Below are 19,472 nucleotides of genomic sequence, written 5' to 3'. Positions count from 1 at the left end.
GATGGACCAGGGGTCTTCCATAATTGCTAACAAGAAGTAAATGATGTCAAACACCATTTTGGTTCTCCTCAGGTCTGTTGTCTTAAACACAAATAAGGTATCCAGAAATAAGCACAGAACAATCAAATTGCTCTCTATATTGTGTCCAAAGTTTGAAAATAGCCAATCCACAAGCTGACAATGCCTCACATTAGTGACGCGTTGTGAGCTTAAGCGCACAACGCCTAACCACTAACCCTAACACTGCGAGCTTGTAGATCTATTTTCAAATGGCCAACATATAGGCATATATAGGTCTAAAGTGGTTAATGTATTGAAGTATATTTTCCATAGTGTAAGGGCCGAAACACAAGCTTTCCTGGAGGAGGTTTAAGGATGAGAATCTAGTCAATGTTTTGAAGTCAGAGCATATTTTATTCAGCCCGACTGGCTAACTGCCATTGATCTGATCAGCAGCGCCCATTCACATGTAACATTATTTTATACACTGTTTACCTCAGTTAAAATACAATGAGTCAACAAAGACAGCAGTTACTTTCTCCAAATGACGTTTCTCTTTGCTAGCCACACAAGTCATATTAAGACTTTAATCATTCTAACTACACACTGCAGACTTAAGACAGAAGAATAATCAAAGGGTAGCCTATATATTTTAGCTGTTTACTCAGTCACCTTCACCTGGCTTCTAACCATTCACTACACATTTACTGTCTGTGGCTGAAGCCCATAAAGGAACAATGTCTATTTTAATCAGTTCAGATTAAGACAAAAGCCTGGCACTGAGGCTCAAGACAAGACAGAGGGTGTCAACGCCTGAGTACTGGAGTTTTACATCTCAAAACAGAGGAACCAAAGGCTGAGGTGTTTGGGAATGCAAAGTTGATTGTCCTAGCCTGCATGAATAGATGGAGAAACCCCCTACCAATGTTTTAATTCATCAGTGTCTCTTTACTTCAAGCAAGTTCTTCTTTCTCCTATCCTTACTTATATGAACATACCATTTCATGTTTGAAGCGATACTTCAGTATGTTTTACAAAGTAACTGGTAACTAAAGTTTTCAAATTATTGTAGTGGAGTAAAAAGTACAATGTTAGCCTCTGATATGTGTAGTCGAAGGAAAAGTATTGAAAGTATTGAAAACTTGAGTAGGGCCTACGCCTACTTGAGTACGCCTACATGTAGGCCTACTTAGTTACTTTCACCACATGGATAGCCTATCAGAGGCATGTGTGGCACACGGCAGAGACATTCAAACTGGTGTCTGGGGATTGATTGATTGAATGCTTTATTAACAGTTTGCAACTAGAAAAGCAGTTCCTGCAGAAACTGCCTGGGCTTGCTGAAAACACCCACACATATGATGTTGTAGGCCTATATCATCATATCTTGCACTCCCCCTGCTGGCAGAGGCTAACATTGCCCATGGCCTAATCGAGAAGGCATAATATGAATATGATTATTTATTTATATTATTATTTTCTATAAATTGTATCAATTGATATGGCTTCTCTTCATAATGGGAGAGTTTGTTGTCTGTTGTACAAACTGGGTAATAGAAAGGTAAGAGATGCCGTAATTAGGTGGGAGGACTTAGAAATGTGATTTTTAAAAACACAATAATCATTAGGCTACATTATATAAAACAAATGTTGAAAGCCCAGTGTTACCCCAGACACGTTTATGTGCATATCCCGTTTTTTAAAATTTTATTAAAAATTAATTATTTATTTATAAAAAAAAACAATTTAATTAATTTAATTAATTGATTAATTGAAAGTAAGATCTACAAGATCACAATGCGTCGCTATGTGACCTGCAAAAGAGTATTACAGACAAGGCAGTTAGTTAGTTAGTTTAGTTTAGTTTATTTGTTAGAGTTGAACATATAACACATTTTCAAGATCATTTGGACCGAAAGGGTTTGGGCTGAAGCCGAAGCTTATTATGCCCACCTTATTAACGTTCAAATTAAATTAATTGTCACAAAAGAAAAGGAAACAAAAGAGTAAAAAAGAAAACAAACAAAAGAAAACCAAGTGTCAACGATGCTACAAGTCTTACATATATTAAAAAAAAAGGCTACACAGAAAAAACAAAACAAAACAAATAAGTCAGTAAATACAATCTACTAATTGTAAAGTTTAACTCGTTTCATATTTATAATAATAATGTATCACTATTACTATTTAATAATAATAGTAATAATATGTAATAAACTACCCTATGACATGATATATGTTAATATGTGATGCATTTGCATAAAGACAAAACCATTATAAAGCAAATACAAAAAAAAATACCCCCACTACCACGTTTTATATATATATGAAGTGGTAGCTTCATATATATATATAAATATGTTCATTGTGTGGAACTCTTATTTTGAAGTAGACACAGAGTAAAAGATTGACAGGGGCAGTAACCAATCAGGAGCAAGTCCGCCCACAGTTTAAACCAATACACTCTGTTATTATTCCTTTTGCGGAGAAGAGAGGAAAGGGGATTGTCCATTCGTTTTTTTTGTTTTGCAAGAGAAAAGGAGATAGCAAGCCGTTAAAACGGCTTGCTATTTTCGTTTGGACAAGAAGAGGAGAATTCAAGTGTTTTTTCTTCTTGTTTTTCGCCACTGCACGTGGACACCATGCAGCAAACGAATTATACCGTAGAGGGAAACACATTACACTTTAGTACCCAGACCGTACCCGCCGACCCAGACTACTATATGCTGATAAAACAAGAAGAAGAAGAAGAAGAGCTGATGCAGTTGAAACAGTTTCAAGTGTTCAGCCTGTCGGGAACCGTAAAAGAAGAAGAAGAAGAACAAGAGTTGATGCAGTTTAGTGTTGGCAGAGACGTCGCGACGGGACCCGAAGTGGACGACGAGGATGAGGACAAACCCCTCGCTTTTCACCGTCACACACTCACACACACGTTACCGAGCGACGGCAGCCATGTCGGTCACACACAGAGCGAGAGCGGACCTGAGAAGAGACGACGCAGAGACGACGAGTCGCTTGCTACCCCTCCACCACGCCACTGGACGGAACCCGTGGTGGACGACGACGAGGACCACCAACGCACACGCACACTACCGAGCGAAGGCAGCCATGATGTCGGTCATACACAGACACAGACACAGAGGAGACCTGAAAAGGCACATAATGGGGTCCGTCGCAAAGCCAGGAAAGGGAAGCCGGTCAAGTACCCTGACCGGTGCCGGACACCGACACATTGTCCCCCTCATGGCTCGGCCCGGGTCCGTCGCAAAGCCAGGAAAGGGACCCCGGTCAAGCACCCTAAAAACCGTTCTGGCTCGGTTGAATCCGAATCAGGTGACACAGGAGCTACTTCGGATTTCTTTGGAGCTACTTCGGATTGTCCAGAACGGCCCGCTTCGCCAGTGTACTATACACTGGATGAGATGATGCACTTTAGTCAGTTGAGTGTTCGCGGAGACGACGATACGGGATCCGAACTGGAGGAGGACACACAACAACACCCCCCCACACACCCACAAACATTACTGAGCGATGGTCGCCATGTCGGTCACACACAGAGCGGACCTGAAAAGGTACCTGCTGCTGAAAACGACGCCGAGAGGGTCCGTCGTGGAGACAGAAAAAGGAAAGCACTGCTTTCACTAGAATACAGTGCCAGTGACACAGGAGATAGTTCGGATGTCTCCGAAGCCGACGAATGGGACTTCCATTCATTATGGGAGCCAAGCCCAAGGAGAAGATCTCCTTCTCCATTTTCCAGTGGTAAGAAGACATACATTTTTTACCATGCGGTGCCCCTTGATAATCAATGGAGAGAACCTAGTCTCGCGTAGCCAGACAACTATTCCACAATCTCCGAATGCTAACATTTGAAAATTGTGGGAGGCAACAGTCTGGCCACGCGAGACTAGAGAGAACCCCCCCCCACATACACACACACGCACACACACACACACACACACACAGTGGTGTAAAGTAACTAATTACATTTACTCAAGTACTGTAGGCGATTTTTTTTTAATTGGGTCATATTATCGTCTACTCAGGCTTTTGAGCCCTCAGACATTGTTTGATTCAGTATTTAGATATTTGATATTCATTATATCCGACACGTCCCCTTTAAAAAATTAATTTTACGTGTAACAGAGTATTTCTACATTGCAGTCTAATTGCAGTATTGATACTTTTACTCAAGTAAAAATGTGAGTACTTTTTACACACACACACACACACACACACACACACACACACACACACACACACACACACACACACACACACACAATCATGGTAGCGTGCCTGGTTTTCTGACAATACTGATAAGAAGAAATTATGTGTATTTATTCTGTATACATGCATGTGATGTATATGATGACGTATAATAATAGCACATAATAGCACCTCTCAAAACTGGGTTACAACGTGCAAAGGAAACAACAAAACAACACACAAAACAAAACAAAAGAACACAAAACAATGCAGAGATGCACACATACATACCACCACTGTCATACCGGTGCAAGACCAGCGGAGATAGACTAGAAAGAGGAATGGGCATTAAAAGCTAACCTATAGAAGTGGGGTTTAAAGGTATAGTTCACCCCCAAAATGCATTTTCTTCGATTAGTCACCCCATGGAGACTTGAATTAATGGACATTTTTTGTCGCATTCCTGAGCCAATAATTTGATGACTGGCAGCGTTTCCGGTCTCCAACCAGAACCGCTGCATACCGGTCCGCTGGTCATCAAATTATTGGCTTAGGAATGCGACAAAAACAGAACAATATTCATGAATTCAAGTCTTCAGGGGGTGACTAATCGATTGAAAAAGTCATTATGGGGGTGAACTATCCCTTTTCAGGAGGGCTTTAAACTGGGGGACAGACTCGTTGAGCCTGGTCTCCAGGGGCAGGGCATTCCATGTGGCCTTTTGTGTTTAACTAACCCTTTGGAATGTCCAGGATTGCTTTGTTTGAGAATCTCAGGTTACATGCTGGCACGAGTAGGTTCGAGATATAGGCTGGGGCAAGACCTAGACTGGCCTTACTTTAGTGAGTATGATTTTAAAACTGATCCTAAAACTCCACTGGCAGCCAATGGAGGGATGCTAAAATGGGTGTGATATGATCAAATGTCCTTGTACCCATTAAAAGCCGGGGAGTGCCCGCTGGCCTAGCGGTCCAGGCGCATACCACACAATAGGCTGGTAATCCAGTCTTACAGCGGGTTCGACTCCCGATGCCGACGGCCTTTGCTGTGTGTCATCCCCCCATCTCTCCCCATTTCCTGTCACCCTACTTTCCTCTCAAATAAAGACAGAAAAAGCCCCAAAAATATTGTTTAAAAAAATTTCTGAACCAATTGAAGACAGGATGGAGCTTTTGAGAGACCGGTGTACAGAGAATTACAGTAGTCTAGGCGTGAGAAGACGAAGGCATGAACAACTTTTGTCAGATTGGAGATGGTCAGGAATGATTTTAATTTTTGATATATTTCTGAGGTGATAGAATGAGGATTGATGGATATATGATGACAATGTAGCCTATGTATTTACTATGACAGTAGATGCATAGTAGGCTAACTATCTCTGCATTTGATGTATGTGCGTATTGTAAGTCGCTCTGGATAAGAGTGTTTGCTAAATGCCTAAATTGATTTGATGTACATAATATTTACAGTATTTGATATTTTACTGGGATTTCAGACGAGGATGAGGATGAGGCAGACGCAGAGTTGGATGAGGCACGGCCAACGACGACTCCTACCTCACCATTTGTTGGTCCTGAAAATGGTAAGAACCTTTTTTGAATGTCACATTTACCACAGGAATAAAAAATAGCTAAAAACCCACAGTGCAACTGTAACTGTCTTCTCTCATTCTAAGTCACGAACCACCAGCCTGAGACATGCTGGGGGTGAAAATAATGTATTTGATTTTGTGTACATCATATTTACCAAACTATTTGACTGTGATTTCAGACACACAGTCGAGGGAGGAACAGCCCACACAGTCGAGGGAGGAACAGCCCACACAGTCGAGGGAGGAACAGCCCACATCTTCTACATTACCATCTGATGGCCGTAAAGTTTGTAAGAACCTTTTCTGCTCATCACACTTACCACACGAATAAAAACATATATGATATGGTAATTACGTATTTCTATAATTTACAGGTCGCCCTCCAGCTGCTAAGTGGTATGAAATGAACTGGCAGCCAAAGGACATTCCGTTCACTGCAGATCCGGGTCCTCGCAATGGTGCTGCTGATCTTCAATCTGATCAACCAGTTGACTTTCTGGAGCTATTCATTACCGATGAGCTGCTTCAGAATATAGTTGTTCAGACTAACCTGTATGCAGAGCAGTTCATTAAAATTTTAGAACAAGGGGCGTTGCCATTTTCTAGAGCTCGTTCATGGAAACCTGTCACAGTTATAGAACTAAAAAACTTCCTAGGGCTGTTTTTTCTCACTGGTGTCATTCGTAAGCCTGAGATAGGGATGTTCTGGTCTACAGATGAACCATTAGCTACCCCCTTCTTCAACAAGACCATGTCTCGCAACAGGTTTCAACTTATATGGAGGTTTCTTCACTTCAGTGATAATGAATCAATCAGTGCTACTGACAGGCTGTACAAAGTCCGCCCAGTGTTAGACTACTTACTCTCCAAATTCGGTGAAATGTTTCAACCAGACAAAAACATTAGCATTGATGAAGGTATGCTACTGTGGCGTGGGCGCCTAGCTTTCAGAGTGTACAATCCACAAAAACCTATCAAATATGGCATCAAGTCATACATACTTTGTGACTCTGGCACAGGGTACTGTTTCAATATGAAGCCCTACTGTGGACAACATGCTACCCTAGGAGACACAGTTGTCTTTCTGCTCGATAAACTAGCAGGCCATGGCTATAGATTGTACATGGACAACTTCTACAATTCTGTACCAATGTGTACACTTCTAATTGGTCTGCAAACCCATGTTGTTGGTACCCTAAGAAAAAATAGAGGAGAACCACCAGCCATTAGAGAGGTTACAAATTCTGACCTGGAAATTGGGGAAAGAATTATGCGTCACAATGACACAGTGATGGTCTTGGCATGGCGGGACAAAAAAAGAATAGTGAGAATGGTTACAACACTCCACCAGAACGAGATGGAAGAAGTTCCGGTAACTGGAAGGCCACAGAAAGGCCACAGAAATAAAGTTCCACGACAGAAGCCAGCTTGCATTATTGCATACAATAAGTCAATGAATGGAGTTGATAGATTGGACCAAAACATAGCGTACTACCCCTGTGTCAGGAAGTCAGCTAAGTGGACCAAGAAATTTGTAACCTATCTGTTTCAGATCTGTTTGTACAATGCTTTTGTCATTTACAAGGCAAAGAACCCACAGGGCAGATGTAAATGTTTTGTCTCATTCATTCAAAGTGTCGTAAAGTCATGGACCAGCTTGAGACCTGCTCGGGCTGAGGAAGTAGTAAGCGAATCCTTACTTAATTATCCACTGTTACACAGGAATAGGGCACCAGCCAAGGACCCTAAGAGCAGACTGAATGCCAACGTTGCAGCCCATGTACTTGTTAAGCTCCCGCCCAGCAACAAAAAGAAGTACTCAAGTAGGAATTGCAGGGTTTGTTCCCGAAAGGGGAAGCGGAGGGAGACGAGGCTCTATTGTAAAAGCTGTAGGATCCCCTTACATGCTGGGGAATGTTACACACTGTACCACTCAAAGGTGAAATATGCTGCATAATTTTATCGATTGTATGTTTTGTTTTATTTGTTTATAATTACAGATCTACGAGCATTATGTGGTTGTAGATTGGTTAGCTTTGCTACTTTTTCATGACACTGTTGTACGACAAAGGGCATTCATTATTGAAATAAAAAAGGTGAAATAATAACGGAGATACAGGTTTTCTGCCCAACAGTGACTTACCGCTGTGTCCTGTAGGTGAGCGCTTGTATCCGCTGATCCAAGCCGTTCAGCCAGCGTTGGCTGGAAAGATCACAGGCATGCTGCTGGAGATCAACAACTCTGAGCTGCTGCACATGCTAAGGCAAGATGATGATGTAGCATTTTAGTCATCAATGCTTGTCATTGTCTATCACTCCTTTGGCGACATATCATACATTTCCACACTGATGGCTTTATTTTTTAGAGATGTTTTACACATTGTCTAAAGAGATTGATTGATTGAATACTTTATTACAGTCTGCAAACGGTAGCCTACAGCAAGTACAATTACGCAAGCCATTCTAAAAGGATTACACAAAAAGGGGAAAATGTCATTCTTGTTGGTTGTGGTGGTGTCAGGTTGTTTCCATTGTGGTATTCAAAACATTTTGGTGGCAGAATAGTAGAATGCATTCATTCATCCTCACGTTTGTGCTGAATTTTGTGGGTACAACATCAGCAAAGTAGTTTGACAGATACATGTATATATGAGCGCTGATCCACGAGTATCTTGAAGACGAGGCCCATCGCAAATTGCTGTGCTGTACTCCGTACTCTACCTTGAGCCATCCCAGCCTAGTAAAGTGAGCAGCGGTAGAAAGTAACTAAGTACATGACTGTACTTTTTTAAAGGTATTTCTTACTTAACTGGAGTATTTCCAATTTCCATTACTTTTCTCAATAAAACCCATCAAAGAAACCAAAGACTCTTATTGACCACCACATAAAACATACATCTCACTCCACTACTCCACTACATCTCAGAGGTAAATATTGTTAGACAAAGTGAACATGAGTGTGTGTGTCACCTACCTAGCAAGCTATATACCATTTTAAAGGTACAGGTCTTGTGATTACAATGATGCAAACTATTCCAAGATAGCATCAAAACTGACAATCAACGCAGACGTCCAACATAAACAAACATTCACAAAGCTGCAGCGACTTGTTGACTTGTTCTACTACACCAATAGGAAATATTTCCACAAAAAGTGTTCTTTGGGGAAGAGTGATTAAAGGGGTAGTTCACCCCCAAAATAACTTTTTCTATTGATTACTCACCCCATGGAGCCTTGAATTCATGGATATTTTTTTGTTTTTGTCGCATTCCTTCCTTTATTATTTGATTATAATAAATTTGTCCCCATTGATTCCGGTAGGAGACACAAATGCATTTGTGTCTCCTACCGGAATCAATGGGGACAAATTTATTAAAATCTAATTATTGGCTTAGGAATGTGACAAAAACTAAAAAATATCTATGAATTCAAGGCTCCAGGTGGTGAGGAATCAATAGAAAAAAAGTTATTTTGGGGGTGAACTACCCCTTTAAGTGATAAAGTCCAAACCACTTTTTTCCTTCAGGAACCCCACAGAAACCACCTGATTCGGATGCTATCAATGCATTGAATGGGACATTATCAACACCCTTAGGGCATAGCAGTGGCGTCCATTTTGTGGTTCCACTCAAAAAAAGGCCCATAGAGATTTCCAACAATATTTGTATCAATTATTTTAAGCCTATAATTGAGCCATCCAGGCTACTGGTGAATCATGAGCATAACACATTTGATTCTGTGAAAAACTAATTTTTCCCCCACAGAATCAAATGTTTTATGGTCATGGGCAAGGTAAGGCAAGGTAAGGTAACATTGTGCTTTCAAGCTCATATATGATAATAGCAGTGTTATAAAGGCATCTATTTATAGAAAATATTTAGGCGAAAATTCTAAACCTGTTCCAGTAAGTTCAAACTTGTATAACTCAATGTCAGTTGCATATTATTTATATATATAGAGCATTTATTCCAAATGGTTCAAGAACAACAATCAATTTACTTTGGGTATGCTGTGTGTAGGCCTTTTTTGCTAATTAAACAGGATTGTTAACAACAGGTTAACCACTTTAGCCTTATATATATATACTTCAGCTATTTGAAAATGGCCTATCTACAAGCTCATCACGACGCATTGTGAGCTTGTAGTCGTAGATCAGCTATTTTCAAAAGAGTACTTTTACTTTTGGTACTTTCTCAAGTACATTTTGATACCAATACTTTTGTACTTTTACTCAATTAAAATTTGAATTCCTGATTTTGACTTGTAACAGAGTATTTCTACTTTGCAGTATTGATGCTTTTGCTTAAAGGTAGGGTAAGGGATTTACTTTGGTTAAAATAAGTGTTGAATAGCTCTATATTCTGATAGTACTCATTGCTATTGAGTGTTTGTTCAGTAAAAGGAGTCTCCCATGTCTCTCCAGCTCTTAATTAAACAGAAAATGCATTTTCAGTGCTCTCTCCTGATTGGCTACTACAATCTGTTTACTAAAGAGATGGAGAGACCCCTGTGACCGAACAAACGCTCTGTAGCAATGATTACTATCAGAATATAGTACTTTAACCTTTTTAACAAAAAAAAAAACGAATTGCCAAAATATCACGTATGTATGTGTGTTTTACAAAATAACTAGTAACTAAAGTTTTCAAATAATTGTAGTGGAGTCAAAAGTACAATATTTGCCTCTAAGATGTAGTGGAGTAGAAGGAAAAGTATTGAAAACTTAAGTACAGTACTTGAGTACATGTACTTAGTTACTTTCCAAATTCCACCACATAGCCTATCAGAGGCATGTGTGGCACACGCAGAGATTTTCAATCTGGTGTCTGGGGATTGATTGATTGATTGATTGAATGCTTTATTAACAGTTTGCAACTAGAAAGCAGTTCCTGCATAAACTGCCTGGGCTTTTTGCTGAAAACACCCACAAATATGATGTAGGCCTATATCATCATATCTTGCACTCCCCTGCTGGCAGAGGCTAACATTGACCATGGCCTAATCGAGAAGGCATAATATGAATATGATTATTTATTTATTTCTATATAAATTGTATCAATTGATATGGCTTCTCTTCATAATGGGAAAGTTTGTCTGTTGTACAAACTGGGTAATAGAAAGGTAGTAAGAGATGCCATAATTAGGTGGGAAATGTGATTTTTAAGAACAATAATCATTAGGCTACATTACATTATATAAAAACATTTTGAAAGCCCAGTGTTGACCCAGGCCCAGTGTTGACCCAGACACGTTATATGCATATCCCGTTTAAAAACAAACATTTATTACTAGACCCTCCAGAAAAATGCGTTTATGCGATCGCAGAATTTACCGCATAATCAGCAAAATGGCGCATAATTATGCGGGGGTAACGTTTTTTTTAAAAAGGCCGCATCGCATCGCATAATATGCGCATCGCATCGCATAATACGCACATCGCATCGCATAATATGCGATTCGCATCGCATATTGCCGCATATTTCACAACTTTCCGCATATTTCTCAATTTCCCCGCATAAATTTGCGTGTTTCGTTGCAAAATCAAGGATCTTAGCCCGCATAATCAAGAGTTTTAGCCCGCATAATCAAGAGTTTTTGCCCGCGTTTTTCTGGAGGGTCTATATTACAATTAATTATTTATTTATAAAAACGAATTTAATTCATTTAATTAATTAATTGAAAGTAAGAAAAAAAATAGAAGATCTACAAGATCACAATGCGTCGCTATGTGACCTGCAAAACAGTATTAAAGACAAGGGAGAGGGGAACTGTTATTTTGAAGTAGACACCCGATATATTATAACTCTAGGTAGACACAGAGTAAAAGATTGACAGGGCAGTAACCAATCAGGAGCAAGTCTAGTCCGCCCACAGTTTAAATAACCAATACAGTCTGTTATTATTCCTTTTGCAGAGGAGAGAGGAAAGGGGTTTGTCCAATGTCCACTAGTTTACTTGTTTTGCTAGCGAAAGGGGTTTATGTTCTCGTTTTTTTTTGTTTTCCAAGAGAAAAGGAGAAAGCAAGCCGTTTTCTTTAATTCCAACACTGTATTTTCATTTGGAGAAGGAGGAGGAGGAGAATTCAAGTGGTTTTTCTTCTTATTTTTCGCCACTGCATGTGGACATCATGCAGGAGACGAATTATACCGTAGTGGGAAACACACTACACTTTAATACCCGGACCGTACCCGCTGACCCAGACTACTATAAGCGTATACGCGCACTGGATGAGTTGATGCAGTTGAATGTTCGCAGAGACGACGAGGCGGAATCCATCATCATCATCAGCACGGACGACGATGATGATGATGATGATGCTATCATCATCATGGACGATGATGATGATGAGGAGGAGAAACCCCTTGCTTTTTACCGTGACCAACACAAACTCACAAACACGTTACCGAGCGACGGCAGCCATGTCAGTCAGACACAGAGCGCTGAGAGCGGTCCCGAAAAGGCACTTGGAACAAACGACGCCCGGGTCCGCAGACACGACGAGACGGAACCCGTGGTGGTGGTCGACGGCAATGAGGACCAACACACGCCCACTCCCACACACACATCACCGAGCGACGGCAGCCATGATGATGTCGGTCATACACAGAGCGAACCTGAAAAGGCACCTGGAAACGACGCCCGGGTCCGCAGAGACGACGAGGCGGAATCCGCCGTGGTGGACGGCAATGAGGGCCAACATACATCACACACATTACCGAGCGAAGACAGCCATGTCGGTCACACACAGACACAGAGCGGACCTGAAAAGGCACCTGGGAACGACGCCCGGGTCCGCAGAGACGACGAGACGGGACCCGAAGAAGTGAACGACGATGTGGACAAACACACGCTCACACACACATCACCGAGCGAAGGCAGCCATGTCGGTCACACACAGAGCGGTCCTGGAGGAAACGACGCCCGGGTCCGCAGAGACGACGAGACGGAACCCGTGGTGGTGGACGGCAATGAGGACCAACACGCACTCACGCACACATTACCGAGCGAAGACAGCCATGTCGGTCACACACAGAGCGGTCCTGAAAAGGCACCTGGAAAGGACGCCTGGGTGAGGGTCCGTCGTAAAGGCAGGAAAGGGACCCCGCCGGTCAGGTTCCATGACCGGCCACCCTGTCCCTTTTCTGGCTCAGTTGAAAGCAGTGACACGGGGATAGCGTCCGAATCGGTTGACACAGGAGCTAGTTCGGATTTCTTAAGGCAGGCGCATGCTACCATTTTTGGTAGCATGCGCCTGCCTTTAGAAGAACCCCCTGGCCTGCCTTTAGAACCCCCTGGCCAAGATGGGTCCGCTTCGCCAGTGTTCTATACACTTGATGAGATGATGCACTTCAGTCAGTTTAGTGTTCAAAGAGACGACGATGACACGGAGTCTGAAGTGGAGGAGGACACACAACACCCCCCCACACACCCACAAACATTACTGAGCAATGGTTGCTGTGTCGGTCACACAGAGAGCGGACCTGAAAAGGTACCACTACTACCTGCTGCTGAAAAGGTACCACTACTACCTGCTGCTGAAAAGGTACCACTACTACCTGCTGCTGAAAACGACGCCCAGGGGGCCCGTCGTAGAGCCAGAAAAAGGAAACACTTTGGCTCATTTGAAAGCATTGTCAGTGACACAGGAGATGGTTCGGATGTCTCCGACGAATGGGACTTCCATTCATTGTGGGAGCCAAGCCCAAGGAGAAGATCTCCTTCTCCATTTTCCAGTGGTAAGAAGACATACATTTTTTTACCATGCGGTGCCTCTTGATGTTCAATGGAGAGAAGCAGGGAGGGAGGGATCTGTGTGTGTGTGAGCACCGCTGTGCCCCCAGTATTTATATATTTGATATTCATTGTATCAGACACGCCCCCTTCCTATACAAACCCATTATAACTTCAAACTATCTTTTTAACATGTTAGATTCATCAAAAACACCCGTCCTTGGTTCTGGTGACTCATCCTGCCCTCCTAATACGTGAGGGGCCGTGTTTTTCGATTACTTTTTCCAATTTTTTTATTTAATTATTTTATTGTATTTAATCAAAATAAATGAAAAAGTAATTGAAAAAACACGGTGATCTCACATATTAGAAGGACAATATCAGTCACCAGAACCAAGGATTATTTATTTCAAGAGCGAGAGATTCCTAAGCATTCTTCCTCCATACTGGGAGAAAAACAGCATCTGAAAGTTTGATGGGATGCATTTTTACACGTGCGGCTGTGACCACTTTTACATTGCATCTTATGAGCGGTGGGGTTCATTTGGTGCCGGGCCTGCGCGCGCATACTGGTTCTTATCAGTGTGACCTGTGACGTTGTCTGTGTTAAGGCGTCAATAGGTTAGCTTTTAATGCCCTCTTCCTCTTGATTCGAGTCTTATCAGTGGTATGTCAGTGTGCATCTCTGCATTGTTTTTCTTTTGTTTGGTTTTCTGTGTTTTCGTTTGTTGTTTCCTTTGTAAAGCACTTTGTAACCCAGTTTTGAGAGGTGCTACATGAATAATATATATATTATTATATCATGTATGGCTAACTATCTCTGCATTTGATGTATGTGCGTATTGTAAGTCGCTCTGGATAAGAGTGTTTGCTAAATGCCTAAATTGATTTGATGTACATAATATTTACAGTATTTGATATTTTACTGGGATTTCAGATGCGGAGTTGGATGAGGCAGACGCGGTGTTGAATGTGGCACGGCCAACGACTCCTAATACCTTACAATTTGTTTGCCCGGAAAGTGGTAAGAACCTTTTCTGCATGTCACATTTACCACAGGAATAAAAAATGTTCAAAAACCCACAGGGCAACTGCAACTGTTTTCTCTCATTCATTCTAAGTGTCATAAAGTCATGAACCACCAGCCTGAGACATGCTGGGGGTGAAAATAATTGACTTGATTTTGTGTACATCATATTTACCAACTATTTGATATTTTACTGTGATTTCAGCCACACAGTCGAGGGAAGAACAGCCCACATCTTCTACATTACCATCTGATGGCTCTGAAGGAGGTAAGAACTTTTTCTTCTCATCACACTTACCACTAGGCATGCAACGATTTATCGTAAATCTATTCAAACTGGTGACGATTTAAATAGATTTAATAAAAAATGAATCGTGATGCAAAAAATAGCCAGAAGAAACTTTTGGACTGGTGGAAAAGTTTAGTTAAACTTGCAGAGTGACGCATTACTTTACCTGTGTTCCATTTTCTGATAGTTGCACTTGAATATTGACATGAAATAATAATCCCGTTTAGTGTTTCATTAGCGTAAGCGTGAAAATAATCTAAATACACCTTGTAGTGACGCCGCTGATCAACACGTTGAAAGGCTACTATAAAGATACCAACGATTTGACAGTGATGTCATTGTTATGCAACACAGAATTAGCACGGACGTACACCATTATGTTCGAAGCTGGTTCTAAAGATAACAAGGATTCGTCAGTGATGTCACTGACATGTGAAAGGACCTATGCAAAAAATAATACAGGATCTTTGTAAGAGCATTGATAAAGAGTTTTCAGTCATTTGCTACTGTATTGAAAAGGAGATAAGAGAAAACACAGTATTGTTTTAAAAAAAAGAGAGAGGGAAGAAAATGCTGTATTAATAAAAATAATTTATAATAATAATTATTCGTATCGTGAGTTAAGTGAATCGTTACATGCCTACTTACCACACGAATAAAAACACATATTTTATGGTAATTACGTATTTTATGGTAATTACAGCTGCAGATCCTCCTAAGTGGTATGAAATGAACTGGCAGCCAAAGGACATTCCGTTCACTGCAGATCCGGGTCCTCGCAATGGTGCTGCTGATCTTCAATCTGATCAACCAGTTGACTTTCTGGAGCTATTCATTAACGATGAGCTGCTTCAGAATATAGTTGTTCAGACTAACCTGTATGCAGAGCAGTTCCTTCGAACTGTTAAACAAGGGAGTGTGCCATATTCTAGAGCTCGTGCATGGAAACCTGTCACACTTATAGAACTAAAAAACTTCCTAGGGCTGTTTTTTCTCACTGGTATCGTTCGTAAGCCTGAGATGAATATGTTCTGGTCTACAGATGAACCATTAGCTACCCCCTTCTTCAACAAGACCATGGCTCGCAACAGGTTTCAGAATATATGGAGGTTTCTTCACTTCAGTGATAATGAATCAATCGACGCTACTGACAGGCTGTGCAAAGTCCGCCCAGTGTTAGACTACTTACTCTCCAAATTCCGTGAAATGTTTCAACCAGACAAAAACATTAGCATTGATGAAGGTATGCTTCTGTGGCGTGGGTGCCTATCTTTCAGAGTGTACAATCCACAAAAACCTATCAAATATGGCATCAAATCATACATACTTTGTGACTCTGGCACAGGGTACTGTTTCAATATAAAGCCCTACTGTGGAAAACATGCTACCCTAGGAGACACAGTTGTCTTTCTGCTCGATAAACTAGCAGGCCATGGCTATAGATTGTACATGGACAACTTCTACAATTCTGTATCAATGTGTACACTTCTAATTGGTCTGAAAACCCATGTCTGTGGTACCCTAAGAAAAAATAGAGGAGAACCACCAGCCATTAAAGAGGCTAAAAAATCTGACCTGGGAATTGGGGAAAGAATTATGCGTCACAATGACACAGCGATGGTCTTGGCATGGCGGGACAAACCGAGAATAGTGAGAATGGTTACAACGCTCCACCAGAACGAGATGGAAGAAGTTCAGGTACAGCAGAAAGGCCACAAAGATAAAGTTCCAAAATGGAAGCCAGCTTGCATTGTTGCATACAATAAGTCAATGAATGGAGTTGATAGATTGGACCAAAACTTAGCGTACTACCCCTGTGTCAGGAGGTCAGCTAAGTGGACAAAGAAATTTGTATTCTATCTGTTTGAGATCAGTTTGTTCAATGCTTTTGTCATTTACAAAGCAAAGAACCCACAGAGCAGCATTCATTTTGTCTCATTCATTATAAGTGTCGTAAAGTCATGGACCAGCTTGAGACCTGCTGGGAGTAAGGAAGTAAGCAAGTGCTTACTCCGAGCAAATGCTTATCCAGCTCCACTCAATAATAGGACACCAACCCACGACCCTCAGAGCCGGCTGAATTTCAGCTTTGCAGCCCATGTACTTCTTAAGCTCCCGTCCACCCCCAAAAGAAAGCACCCAGTGAGGCGATGCAGGGTCTGCGCCCGAAAGGGGGGGCGGTGCGAGACGAGGCTCTATTGTAAAAGCTGTAGGGTCCCCTTGCATCCTGGGGAATGTTACTCACTGTACCACTCAAAGGTGAAATATGCTGAATAGTTTTATTGATAGTATGTTTTGTTTGTTGTCACTGTCACTCACTACGCCTTGACCTTGGTAAAACAGAATCCATTCTTTTTGGGACCAAACATTCCCTCAGTAAGATAAATGTAAATGTTTTCAAGGTCAAAGTCGATGACACAGTAATCTCTAGCAAAGAAGAGATTACCTGTGTGGGCTGTATTCTTCACAAATACCTGACAGGTGAAAGGATGGCAACAAAGGTGATCAAAAAAGTTAATCAAAGAACAAGATTTTTGGGCAGAATTTCCTCTTTTGTCAACAAAAGTGCTCTCAGGACTCTTTACGGAACCCTCATTCAGCCCCTCTTTGACTATGCTTGCACCTCTTGGTACTCTAACATCTCAATGTCACTAAAGCTTCAAACCTCCCAAAACAAACTGATTCGACTATTTCTCTGTCTGGGGCCCATGACCCATAATTTTTCCCCACACATTTTGCTAGCCTAGGATGGCTCAGGGTAGAAGACGGGGTCAAACAATAAAAAATGGGATTGGCCTTCAAAATAGTCAATGAGACTTTGCCCTCAATGCTCTCAATACCCGTATATCTGACTAAACGCCTCCAAAAACACCCATAGACACCCATAGCCCCAATACTAGAGGGAGCGTAAACAACGATCTGGTAACACCCACCACCCCCCCCCCCCCCATAGCACAAACATGGGTAAATTCTCCATCTGCAGCGTGTGGAATGCCCTGACCCTATCCTCAAAAAATGTGGTTCGCTGGCTTCCTTCAATACAACCCTTAAAATTCTAGCCTGATTATCAGCCTGAACACACAGACCAAGAGGGGTCCACTCAGAGAGTGGGCGGGGTCTATGGTCTGGAACCAGGCTATTAAAATTCACCTTTCAGGAACCAAAGGGGAGGTAGTTATCACTTCTCCCTTAGACAGGCCAACCACCCCCCCCTTTTCCCCCCTCCTAATCTGTACATATAGTGTCTTATATTTGTGATGATATTGAATGTTTGGTGCTATCATTGTAAATGAGAGTCTCCCTCAATTGATCTCTCCGAGAATCTTAAATAAAGGTTGAATGAATTTTCTATGTTGATGAATTGAATACCTAGGACCCCAATGGAAACAAGACCGCAAGGACTGTTTTGATTTGATCCTTTTAGACTAAGTGCTTGACTGTACTGTTTTACATTTCTGTCTAATAAAATCAATCAATCAAAACTATGCACTTTGAACTTTGATTTATTATCATTTATTTATTTGATGATCATTTATTTATTTGATGATCATTTATTTATTTGATGTATTATAACTTTGAAAAGTTAAAACTTTGAAATTGAAATGAGCTGAACGAAGCTTGCACAAGTTGCACTTGAATTTACATGGAAGTGAAAAAGCAATGTAAAGGTATGTTCAAAAGCACTTTCTGTTGTTGCTAGTTTGAAAATAACTACTGTGCAGATGTCTGATGTCAGTGATGTGTCACTGAAGACAAACATAAAAGGGTCAAATCACTTTTCTGCCTGAGACTGTTTCACAAAAATGAGCTTTTCTCTGCTTTCTGTTCTTAGACGTTGTCTTGTTTTTGGTGAAAACTAGCTATATTCAACTACCAATAACTAAAGAACGGAACATGCTAGAAACATTTTCCTGATTAGAGTAGAGATTCTATTCTTTCTCTTGAGATACATATTAAAATGTGTAAAAAGAAAAAGCTGAACATGTTGAAGTTTGAACTTAAGTTTCTAGCGCAAAGTATAGAGCACCGAAGTCTGGCGAAATGTACGCATCCTACCTGGGTCGCGGTTTTTATATCGCATCAAATAAGAACTGTGTTCCAAAAATAAACAAATGATCCCGGCGGTTTGACTCTTATGGATATGAAGCATCAACTGACGGTGAGAAAACTAATGTTACTTCCACCGAATTAGTAAAGTTTTTGCCAGAAACGGACTGTATCAACAGCATCATCAAAAAACGATACAGAGCCACCTACCTGACAATATCGCCGAGACAGTTTGTTTATTTTTGGACCACAATTCTTATATGAGACGATTCTAAGATGACCCAATGTTATTCTCCATAGAGAAATTACTTCCGCGACCCAGGGGATGAACGAGTGATGTCAGGATTTATGTACTCTTATGTGGATTGTGGAAGTAGTAGGAGGGACAAAAAAGTGTACGGAATTTAGAAAGAAATATAAAGCGGGAAGAACTAGTGTGTAGTCGCTGCAGCGAGCCCACAATAACTGTTCAAATGATTATCTCTGACAAGACTTGTCAATGTTGTCTGCTTAGAGGTGTTTTGCTAAGAATAAGAATACGAATGTAGTCTATGTAATGTGGACACATGGGATTTAA

General features: G+C 41.2%; 1 protein-coding gene across 2 annotated transcripts; it reads left to right on the top strand.

Moving 5' to 3' along the window:
• The first annotated feature begins 2,546 nt into the window (after positions 1-2,546).
• Positions 2,547-18,320, top strand: LOC308097584 (piggyBac transposable element-derived protein 4-like). 2 transcript variants are annotated; one of them, XM_080445442.1, is made up of 4 exons: positions 2,547-3,762; positions 5,706-5,792; positions 5,981-6,091; positions 15,558-18,320. In XM_080445442.1, the coding sequence occupies exons 1-4, from the start codon at positions 2,643-2,645 to the stop codon at positions 17,123-17,125; spliced, it is 2,886 nt and encodes a 961-aa protein (XP_080301568.1). In that variant the 5' UTR covers positions 2,547-2,642; the 3' UTR covers positions 17,126-18,320. The 2 variants fall into 2 exon arrangements, with proteins under 2 accessions (XP_080301568.1, XP_080301567.1); XM_080445441.1 differs by lacking the exon at positions 15,558-18,320 and adding an exon at positions 6,176-8,585.
• The last annotated feature ends 1,152 nt before the right edge of the window (positions 18,321-19,472 follow it).

The sequence above is a fragment of the Gymnoscopelus braueri genome (assembly GCF_963280865.1).
Source record: "Gymnoscopelus braueri genome assembly, chromosome: 12".
NCBI lineage: Eukaryota > Metazoa > Chordata > Actinopteri > Myctophiformes > Myctophidae > Gymnoscopelus > Gymnoscopelus braueri.
The sequence above is the reverse complement of the archived record's forward strand: the minus strand, read 5'-3'. Positions and strand labels throughout refer to the sequence as shown.

What these genes read in the sequence shown, in the direction of transcription:
- LOC308097584 (XM_080445441.1), top strand. Translation starts at nt 2,643, where the DNA reads ATGCAGCAAACGAATTATACCGTAGAGGGAAACACATTACACTTTAGT. An exon ending in TCCTTCTCCATTTTCCAGTG is followed by an intron (nt 3,763 to 5,705) that starts GTAAGAAGACAT and finishes CTGGGATTTCAG; the next exon opens with ACGAGGATGAGGATGAGGCA. An exon ending in ATTTGTTGGTCCTGAAAATG is followed by an intron (nt 5,793 to 5,980) that starts GTAAGAACCTTT and finishes CTGTGATTTCAG; the next exon opens with ACACACAGTCGAGGGAGGAA.